We start from the raw sequence: 11,328 nt of genomic DNA, 5'->3' as shown, positions 1-11,328 counted from the left end.
CTCAGGTACCATACCCCCCTCAGGCTTCGGTGATTCTAGTTGGGATGGAATTTGAGGAGGCTTTTGAGGACAAGCTTAGAAATAAAATTTATGCAATATATACTTCAGGGAAGATCTCGCATCATTCTCTGGCAACCCTTACGAGGAGACAGACACTTCCTGGTAGCATTTCTGTATGTGGAAAAACTTTCTTTTCTTTCTAAAGTTCCTATGTTTATGTAGGACGTATACTAAATTTACCTCTACTGATGCCAGTGGGTATTCTTTTGGCTGGGTCACGCACACTGGGAACTTTTTCGCGAAATACTCCGGTCGCTAGGGACTTTATGAAAATCTTGTTTGACAATAAATCTCTGTCGTATGAATAACGACACTTAAAGTTCCTTCTTCTTGGGAGACACAGCTACCAAGGCTGTAAGACATCGGCCATTTTCTAAGGCCGCTCGAGTTTAAATTCACGTGCGAGCGTCTGTCTTAAGTTTAAGGGATCCTTCGTTCCGAGCTATGCAAACGGCGTCCGGACTCTTTTAGAAAAGTATTCTAGAAACGTCAGAACAAGGTCTGGAAGAAGTCCTCTTAAAGACGCGGGAAAGACAGCATTGTCAGAAATGTCATCTGTCCTATTTCCACGTGCGAGTCAGATACCTGCTTTATACATAATAATTGGAAATCGACTTTCTCGTGTGATATTTTAGTTGTTACTAGAAATTTGAGACCGTTTGAAAAATTAATCTATACACACCTGAATATTATTATTAATTTAACGAATATTTTCGTCGTCACCGTCACTTTTATGCGACTCCAATGGTTAGGTTAGGTTTATTATGATTTTTAAGCCATGACTTACCATGGCACCGGTGGCCCCACGTGAATGAAATGCGAAGCAGGCTTGGCACTTGCTTCTACACTCGAATCAATACCAGAGAACCAAACTCGAGTCCTTCCTGTGACGTGGCGCGTCATAGTACAACATACAAACACAAAAGTAATTTATATTCTCTATGAAAATATCAAGATACACTGTTACCAATTTCGCGGCTGTACCTGCGTTCTTTTATTACTCCAATTTTTGGGGACTTTATTCTACTGGCACTTCTTTCGCCCACGAGAAAGATATTATAGCTCGTTTAATAAAATCATGAAGATATGGCAGTTAAGACGGGCAATGAAATCTTTTTCAGGAAATTGCGGCCATCCTGATAAGTTTCCAGAGGCACGCAGAATGGCAGAGTTGCGAGGTGAAGGTGCGACCAAGAAGTGGCTCCATGCTGCTGTACTCCAGGAAGAAAGTACGTTACCGGAGGGATGGCTACTGCTGGAAGAAAAGAAAGGACGGGAAGACGACAAGAGAGGATCACATGAAGCTCAAGGTCCAGGGTGTGGAGTGCATCTACGGATGCTACGTGCACTCGGCCATTCTCCCTACGTTCCATCGAAGGTGCTACTGGCTCCTTCAAAATCCAGATGTGGTCCTCGTTCATTATCTAAACGTTCCTTACCCGGACGGCGACGCCAAGCTCGCAGCTCTGCCGCCGTGTCTGGCGTTGCCGCCGGATAAAAAGGAATGGACGAGGGACGAGCTGGCCTCGCAGTTAAGGCCGATGTTCCTTGGCGGTGACGATGATCCTAACAATCCACACGTTAATCAACAGTCGACCCATTCTGTGGATATGATCGTCACTCAGCTCCTGGATAGGCAGCGAGCATCCTCGAGCTCATCTACCAGCACTGCGCAACTGGCCCCTAGGAGGCTCACACCCGACAATCAGGTCTCATCGACGACCGGGGGTCAACAATCATCTACCACGACTTCGGCGGCTCCACGTGTATACTCTCGTCATTCCCACTCTAGCCAGAGTCAGCAACCTGCTCCCTTAGTATTAAGTTTGCAACAAATTCAGGGCGGAGGTGGTTTACTTATTCTTAATAGTCAGCCATATCATCACCAGCAGCAACAGCAGCAGCAGCAGCAGCAACAGCAGAGCCAACAGGTGGAAATGCAGCAGGTCACCGAACAGCAGATCGTTCAGCAAACTAGCGTCGATCGGGAGCAGCAGACTAAGCAAGAGATTGACTCGAAGGATAGCATTGAAAGATCAGCTGTACAGACGCTAACGACGCCTGCGAGTGGCCAGGGCGTCGCAGACTTTGCCGAGACGCTCGATCTTAGTCAGGAAGACATACAGAGGACATTGTCGGCTAACATGGTACCTCCGTCTCCGTCGCCATCACCGGCTGATAACAACATCATAAATCCCTTGGATTTTATTGATTCTTCCGACGACGTGCTCGTAAATCTCGACGCCTTTGACGTCTTTGGCGACCTGCATGAGTTTCATGATTTTGAAGCCGAGCAGGCTAAAGCGGATGATCGGGGTGGTCCTGAGAATGGTCCAGCCTGCCATCCTGGAACTACCGTCCATATTGCTGAATACAGCCCGGAATGGAGTTATACCGAAGGTGGCGTTAAGGTAAATTTTAAGAAAAGAATTCTTTTTATTATCAATATCAGTTATGGATTTGTAACACGAGCGTCACGTTTATTATTTTAAGGTCCTAGTAGCCGGATCATGGACAGGTGGCACCGGGTCTCAATCATATTCCGTGCTCTTCGACGTGGAGCCAGTGGAAGCGTGTCTGGTGCAACCAGGAGTGTTGCGCTGCAGGTGTCCAGCGCACGCTCCGGGAATAGCATCGCTTCAAGTAGCCTGCGACGGCTTCGTGGTGTCGGACAGCGTAGCGTTCGAATACCGTCGTGCCCCAACGGCAGAGCCCAGTCCAGAAAAAGCTCTGCTGGACCGTTTGGCGGATGTAGAGGCGCGTCTTCAGGGACCTGGACCACCATCTCTAGCAGCCCATCTGGAGGAACGTCTCGTAGCCTACTGCCAGGTATCCGACGATTCGACTCACGTATCTTTGCCTAACAGCGTCCTATTTCCCAGCGAAAGTGAACGTGAAACAAGCACGATTACTCGACAGGACGCCGTGGTGAGGCCCTGGCGTGCTGGTGCGGAGCCTCTACAGTCGGGTGGACCGACGCTCCTGCATCTGGCTGCTGGTCTAGGATACTCGCGACTAGCTTGCGCTCTTCTCCATTGGCGGGCCGAGAATCCTAGCAGTGTCCTCGACGCGGAAGTCGACGCTCTCAGACAAGATGCCGCAGGGCTGACTCCTCTTGCGTGGGCTTGCGCTGCAGGACACGCCGACATGGCCAAAATTCTCTACAGGTGGGTGAACGTCGACGTGACGTCAGTCCCAGGAACATACGTGGAATTGCAAAGAAGAATCTTCTTAATTTCTTAAAAACAGGTGGAACGCCATGGCCCTCAGAGTACGAGACTGTAGGAATAGAAGCGCCACCGAGTTAGCAGCCGAGAACGGACACGCGAGCATCGCCGAGGAGCTGAATCAACTGGAGGCCAGACGTCGGGACGAGAAGCTGTTCGTGCGACCAGCAAGCCCCAGGAGGCTGTCGCAAGACAGCGGTCTCAATATCGCCTTATGTTAGTCACGCCTTTATACCTTTATGCCCTTAAACCCTTGCACCCCTATAACGTACAGACAAGGTTTCCTTATTGTCCCACGTAAATAAGCTACAGTCCACAATAGTACGTACTGACTAAGCTAAGTGTCGCGAGGTAGAGAGGAACTTAGCTATTAAGGGGTGTTCTCATCGAAAATATTCAGGTGGCTCGCCGTTCCTGGATAACATGGAGTTGTTGCAAGAGGACGAGTCGTCGTTAACACTCGGTCAACAGGGGATGGAAAGTGCCCCGAGCTCTCAAGAGACTGTAGGTCCGTACAATCCTCGTATCCCCTTCTCTCTGTCTGGCTGTCTGTCTGTCTGTATGTTTTGTCGTCTGTCTATCTGTAAATCCGCAAACACTAACATCCGTATACATTCATATACTATATATAACAACGTAAAATTTACGTATACAAGCCAGTTGGTCTACTAAGAAGATTCTAGATTGCTGACCTAGAAGATCACATCTGCGTGGGCTGCGAATTCGTAGGAACACGTTACACGTTTTGTTTCGATCGATATACTCTCAATACTTTACGATACTCTGAATTGTCTTTCTAGCTTCTTTAATCATTTTTCATGTATATATATTTTTTTTTAATAGAGCCGTTAGTCTCTCTCTATTATAAACGCGGTCTTAGATGACTCTCGCTCTGACATTAGGTGAATCTTGCAGCTTCAGCAGTGTTGGGTGTTGCTTGGCCTTGGTAACCGCTATTGGATCCCACGTATTAAATTGAATCCTCCCTAAGCTCGCTAGCCGGTCGCGTTTGTCTCGAGGTTCCGACTTTTTCGCACAATCAAGAAATCTATACGTTTCTCTCGTTTTCGTGGGCTCCCTAGTGAGAGTATAAATTGACTTCTCGTAGACGAGCTCCACGAAGCGAGTCCCTACCATTCAGGGATAACTGTTGTTCCTGTTGAAACATTCGCCAACTAACCATTCACCCTCGATGGCTTTAACCTAGGTGTTGTGTTCTCGGTGTGTGGTACTTCTTCGGCGGCCTCTCGTGCCAGCCCTTTTTGAGTATGCCTAGGGTGCTGATTAATTTTTTTAGGGGAAGAAGACGCGAGGGTCCTCACTCTGGCCGACCAAATTATAGCAGCGCTTCCGGAGAGGATCAAGAGAGCCGAGAGTGATCCACCTTCGCCATCATCGCCTCCACCACCGCCACCCTTGCCGCCCCTGGAGGACGCTTTGATGGAGCAGATGGTGAGACCTTTTGTCAAATTGTCCTTTAAGGGACCACTTCCCTCCGCTCCTGAGCTTCGACAAGAGGCATAGCTATCGTTGTCTCTCTGTGTTCGCAGCCATTAGATTCTGGAGAATTGTTCGACTCGTATCGCGACTGCAGCGGAGGTGCTGCTTCCGTTTCTGACGTAGACGCCGACGCAAGTCCCTCGAGTCCTTCTAGCAGTTGCTTGACACCTGACTCGCCGTCGCCACCGCCGACAACTGCAGACTTCTGTGAGTTTCTGCAGCTGCAACTTCAGCTGGACGGCGGGGACGGGCACAATGGGCAGTATGGATACAATAGCAGCGATCGCACCATCGGTAATGGAGTCTGTGGTAACGGAAATGGCGGTACCGGAAGTGACGGGGGAGAGGCCGACCTCAGCAGACTCACTCTGTCGGATCGCGAACAGCGCGAGCTCTATCAGGCCGCAAGGATGATACAGAAGGCCTACAGGAGTTACAAGGGTCGTCAGAGACAGGAAGAAGCTGAGAGACACGCTGCTGTACTCATCCAACAATATTATCGCCGGTACAAGCAGTACGCATACTACAGGTAGCGTTTCGTTTTAGTGATTTCTTATTTGCTCGCTTATTATTCTTTGTCACGATTCTTTTCTTTGTTCCATCAAGAGTCCTTGGGAAAGGTTCGCCTTCGCATGGTATAGTCACGAAAACGAGGCTTCTTAATAAATAGTCATTAATAGCGAAGACAGGTCCCTGGGCTGCTTGGGGCGAATTTAACGATTCGGTAGCCAGTTCTTGAGTGGGGAAGTTAAAGTTACCTGGTCTAGCCAGGAACTTTTAATTGCCCTCGTAAATAATTCGGGAACTTTAGCAGTTCCTGGTTATAGGGCTGGCGGGTCGGGTCGAATGGCAAATTAAGACTGCATTTAATTAATAGAAGTACAAGTCAAGTTTCTTTATGACGGATCGTACGTCACGTACATTCTTCCAGTTCCTTTTCTTCTGCCAGGATGATTGATTCTCTGCATTACAGACAAGCCACTAGGGCAGCGCTGGTGATACAGAGCAATTATCGCAGCTACAGAGCGAGACCAGGTTCCTCAAACTCCAGACAACAAGCAGCACATCAGCAAGCTGCCCACCAGGCTGCCCGAAAGATTCAGCAGTTTATGCGTCAGTCTAAGATCAAGTGAGTAGTCGACCAAATGAGAAAAAAGAGACAGAGTGAATCAATCGAAGCCAGAGCAAATACTTATCCTCTTGATGTTCCTTATCGTTCTATCGCTATCCTATTGTCATCACCTGCCAGTTACGTGTCCATTCTAAAGTATCCCTTCTTGTGTATCCATGCAGCCTGTCATGGGACGATTCACGACCGGTAAGTATACCGATATTGAAGCTGCCAATTTAAAGATCGTAGCTGTTACGAAAAATAGGAGTCTACCGTCCAATTGGCACACAATTAATCACTTGTTGTCTTCGACAGACTGCAGAACGCCAGGGCCGTCGCAAGCGGGAACGGGAGGCAGCCAGTGGGCATTTCACGGGGGGCTGCTGCCCTCCAAAACTCGCCCTCATCTAGCCCAGGGGCCAACCTAGTAGCCGCCAACCCAGTAGCCGCCAGTCCCGACATCACCTAGTAGCTGATTGCCAATCCGCCGGCCGTGCTCTCGGTACTCCTCTTCAGAGAGAGTGTCGACACGCTTAGGACGACGTCCCTTGTTCATTTGAAATTAAAAGGCGGAACAACGTAAACAGGCAACGGATAAAGGAAACACTTTGAACTTGCGAACTCGGGAGTTTCCTCGCTGGGACGTTTATCCATTCTGTATTTTTACAATGATTAAGGAACTCAGTAACTTGCGCAGACTTTACTCTGGACGGAAGATCCTTTTCTTTCTTATGATTGTCAGTTGAGAGTTCATTGTTGTTCTCCTTACTTCGATCCCTTTGTTGCTGTTGTTGCCGTTACTTCTATTAGTCACAGAATCAAAGGACTTGGGTTACGGGTCATCTGTTCATCTCGGATTGAGATCTTCTAGTCGCAGTACCGATTTGCCTACTGTCAACCACATCAGAAATGGCTCGATCATTCCTGCTGCGTTTTTTCTCATCTTGTCCACGTGGGGTTATCTGAATGATTTGACGCTGAGCTTTGGCTGCGTCTGCAGTTTCCTCGGATGGACCGACTTAATGGAGGACTCCTCGCTTGTTAGGCTTACCGAATGGTTTTCGGCACGTGATAGAGATATGGTTCCATACACTTGGCTGTACTATACAACTATAGTCGCATAGTTCAGACGAATAATTCTATTCTATTAAATCAAGTGTAGAGATTCTGACGTGACTCCGAGTGGAATCCAGATTTTAGGATACGAGGGATAGGACAAATAAAGGAAAAGACATGTGTTGAGCGGTCAGGGAGAGAGAGAGAGATTCTTTTTTGAAAATTATCTTGCTCGAGTCTTGTTATCGAGTAGCGGACGATAACGAGGATTGGAGATCATGCTTTTATCAGTAATCATACTGTTATTAACTACTACAACTATTATGGTGCTATCGAGCGTACGCGAGAGACATTGCTTTCTTTTTTATTATTTCTATGTCGTGTTAGTTTAAACCGCGCGTAACACCAATGTCCCGAAAGCGCTTAGGGTGCTGGAGGTGACTTACTAGGAAGGTTTTGCAAAGGGGAGGTGGGCATTTCCTTGCCGTAATTAATTATCACAAAATATGGCATTCCTAAAAGTAGTAGAAAAAGAAAAAAATGACGCGTACTAATTCTACATACTACTCCGATTTAATATGACAATTCGATATACAACGTAGGTGGGAAGAGAGATCTATTTGGATCTTGCCGTAGAATGGAGAAGCGAGTCAATGATGGTAGAGAAGGTTTAGTGATTGAGCGATTAAAATCATAAAATTTTGAAATCGTGACAAACCGTTAAGTTTTCCCGCTGGTTCGTCGCTACTTCGCATCGAAAATGCCGCTCGGACGGATTCGAAAGGACTTTCCAGAGAATTCGCACGTACGAGAAGAGTCTCTTGTTGAGATAGCAGATCGATTAGGAAAAGAAAAAAAGAAAAGGATAAAGATAAGGATTATTAAAAAAAGAGAGATAACGAGAGCTCTTCGACGGGGCCCTTGATTCACGGGCTGTGCTCGAGTATCGCAATTATTATAAAAAATGTTCTTATTGTTAAACATTTTCTCTAGGCTAATTATTGCATTGTTATATCAATTTATCTAACGTTTTTTCTCTTACGGGGGAGATCTTTTTGAATTACATAAAAAAGTGCGTAGGTGGATTACGAACGTACCGGCGAGTGCGGCACAGCCAGATGAGAAAGAGAGAGTGAGAGAGAGGGGGGCCCCGCGGTTCCCGCTGATAAAACATTGTGATAAATCCAAAGTGATCCAAGAAAGTATTTCCGAAGTTTTGACGCCCGGGCTGATGTCAAAATGAAGTAATAAACAAAGAAAAAGAAAAAAAAAAGTGTGAAAACAAAAAATATGTACGAAGACGATTAAACACAGACAGGCAGACAAATCCATCTGGCGTGGCGTGTATTCCGTTGCTATCGTGACGTCGACGAACTTCCTAACCTACCAGGCGCGAAGTCTCAATAATTTGTTTTCCCACCTGCCCCTCCACCCTCTGGCCCTCAACGATTTGCGAACTTCCTAGGGGAAGAGAGGGGCGGCCGGGCGGGAGGGACAGGGCCGTAGGAACTATGGGGATCCTAAAGGGAGACGCCCGAGCACGAGACGTCGTGACGGCTACGCGACGGCACGCGCGTCGAAGCGAAAATATAATTGTACACACGAGTCAATTCCAACGAGCATTTTCATGCCACTAAGCTTAAATAATTATTAGTTATTAACGTAAAAAAGAAAAAAGGTATACAGACAGACGAGGGAAGAGAGGAGTAAAAAATAGATAAACCCAAAAAAAAAAAAAATTCAAATAATAATAAATAATACAAAAGAAAACACACACTCTTTCAATCATTGTTATATTAATTAATCACGATCCTATCGATACTTAAACGAGACGAGTAAGAATCTAATTATACACAAACTATTATTATATTAATATTTTTGCTTATTACGATTTTTAAGAATCTATCGACGAGGCTTAGCGACTAATGAAAATAAAAGGGAAAATTAATTAAATTAAATAAATACCTCGGCGACTTTATCCGCGACCCGTTCGCGTGAGGTTCTTATTAACTGACGGTGCGGGCTTTGCCGGGCGCGGTAATTCGTGTTTTTTGGCAATCATGGGCTTTGAATTTTACATATGAAAATTTGATAATGACTGTCGGATGTATCGGCGAGCGAGAGTGCGTGTGCGTGTTGTGCGCGGATGCGTGATTGCGTGAATGCGGGCGTCTGGTCGTCTAACCGTCGATAATCGATTGTAAGATCGATTTTGGGTAACGATCGAAGGAAAAATAAATAAATAAATAAATAAAATGTTCGCGCTACGCGCAAAACTCTACTTTCTTCGATTAGGTGCTTTTAAGATCCGTTTCGAAAGTTCTCGTTACCGATTTAATTACGAATTAAACTAAATACAAAGCATAGAGAGATATTTAAATGAGAACTAACGCAGTATCGCTATTTGAATAACGGAAAATATTAATAAATAAATAAACCGCAGTATTTCGTCCACCGATCGAATCGATCCTCGCGTTTACGTCCTTTTTCGTAATTACGTAACGATTAGCAAGTGTTACGAAACTTTTTTTTTCTTCTTTTTGGGCTTCGTGTTATTCTCTCTCTTTTTTTTTTTTCCTTTACTCTTCCTTCTCTTGCTTCCGTTCGTTCGTCGACTCTCATTGTCAGTCATACCAATCGGACTCCTCGAGATTTTAATATTGCGCGATCGAGTAGTGCGTACGAGGCGCAATTATAAATTTTTTTAATCAATTAAAATTTAATCAGTGGATAAATACGAGAGACAAATCCGAGACGCGCTACCGACGTTATAAAGAAAAAGAAAGAAGGAAAAGTGAAAAGAGTGAAGGGAGATTTTTTTTTATTTTTCAGTTAAGGGGTATGGGGGGAAGTTGAATTATGGGTGGGAGGGAGGTAATACTAAAATAAATAAATAAAATCGCTAGGGTAGGCGCTTCGAGAGGAATGCATAACTTTAAAGTCATTTAAACAGTTTATTCTCAAGAGATATAAAGATTTACTAATTAAACGTGATTAACGACCCGAGGACAGCAATTATGAAAATGAGATACGGACACAAGATAATACTGCACTTATACACACTCTTTACGGACACACGGGGAAAAAAAAAAAGTACTAATACACGTGACACTTTTACACACACAAGAAAATGGGAATGACAAAAAAAAGGAAAAAAAGAATTTTTAAAATCCTATATAAGAAAGCCAAGAGTCAAAGACGACTAGATGATAGGTGCCGCATGGCCTAACTGCTGCCACTTTAATTAATTAAATAATTAATTATAAAACTTTATTACTATCTCGATTAAGCGATAAACGGATGATTACACGTCATGCCGCCTTTTCAACTATTTTAGAACGCAGAACGAGTAGCGATTTTAGTGACTATTTACTTCTTCGAGTCGGAAAAGTAAAAAGGCAAAAAAAAAAAAATGATAAATGATAATCCAACGCTAGATTCGAGAGATTCCGAATTCTTTCACTCTCCAATTTAATACATTGTATTTTTAGTGAAACAAATGAGAATAAAAAAAAAATACGTCCAAGTGTTCAAGACGACTAGCTAGGGGCTTATGGAGAATACGCGACAGTTACGACGATCGACCCATCGAATCACTCGATCGATCGATTAATCGCTCCTGGAATATTATTAGCATCTTTCATTCTCGTTTATAAGAATTTCCTAGATCGTGTCGATTATCCACGTGTTCGTATTATCCTAGTCTTACCAGTACTTAATGACAGTTCCTATTCTTTTATTTATAACCCGATGTAACAATGATCGCACGTGGTTTTACAATGGTTATCGTGTCTCCTAATGTCACGTGGAAGGAATATTCGAGATGTTTTCACGAAGGGTCAATGACCCTTGCGAGGTATCACTGAGACTGTTGGGTGAGCACTTGGACTACTTCGACGAGAGATCGAGAGGGAGAAGAAAAACTTATGGAAAAAAAAAAAGGATAACAGAAACGCTTACGAAATCCATCGAATTGACATCGATGAGCTTCGAAATTGGATCGCTTGAATATATCGAATGAGATTTAAAATGAATGATCGATGTCGATGACGATTTTATAGGAGTTTCGTAAGTGGGACTGAGCGAATTAAACACCTACCTGCTACTCTAGTGTAACGAATAACGATACAGGCTCCATCTCTTGTAATATTTTTATTATCGCAAACGTAATATTAAATTATTATATTAAATAAATAATTATACCACTAATTATTATTTATTGACTAACGTTCAACTAATATTGTAAATAACGAAAATATTTTATCTATATTTCCGATCCGGGGCTGTCGGGCGGGCCGGGCCGGCTTTACTTAACTCTCGCCGATTTCTCGCGATATCTTCGATTGCTCTAATTAGCTCGCCCCCCCCCCCCAT

The 11,328-nt window shown here is 44.6% G+C and overlaps 1 protein-coding gene across 5 annotated transcripts; it reads left to right on the top strand.

The window, feature by feature from the left end:
- Positions 1–1,181: 1,181 nt before the first annotated feature.
- Positions 1,182–10,895, top strand: LOC107274382 (calmodulin-binding transcription activator 2; the record flags this gene model as incomplete). 5 transcript variants are annotated; one of them, XM_015753467.2, is given in 10 exon segments in its annotated part: positions 1,182–2,471; positions 2,554–2,889; positions 2,980–3,227; positions 3,310–3,503; positions 3,688–3,795; positions 4,585–4,739; positions 4,838–5,316; positions 5,761–5,916; positions 6,081–6,105; positions 6,214–6,459. In XM_015753467.2, coding segments are annotated over 10 exon segments (3,087 nt in total), but the record flags the coding sequence as incomplete, so codon positions are not given.
- Positions 10,896–11,328: the final 433 nt, after the last annotated feature.

This window comes from Cephus cinctus, unplaced genomic scaffold (genome assembly GCF_000341935.2).
Source record: "Cephus cinctus unplaced genomic scaffold, Ccin1 Ccin1_scaffold3046, whole genome shotgun sequence".
Taxonomy (NCBI): domain Eukaryota; kingdom Metazoa; phylum Arthropoda; class Insecta; order Hymenoptera; family Cephidae; genus Cephus; species Cephus cinctus.
This window is presented reverse-complemented; position numbering and strand designations above follow the sequence as displayed.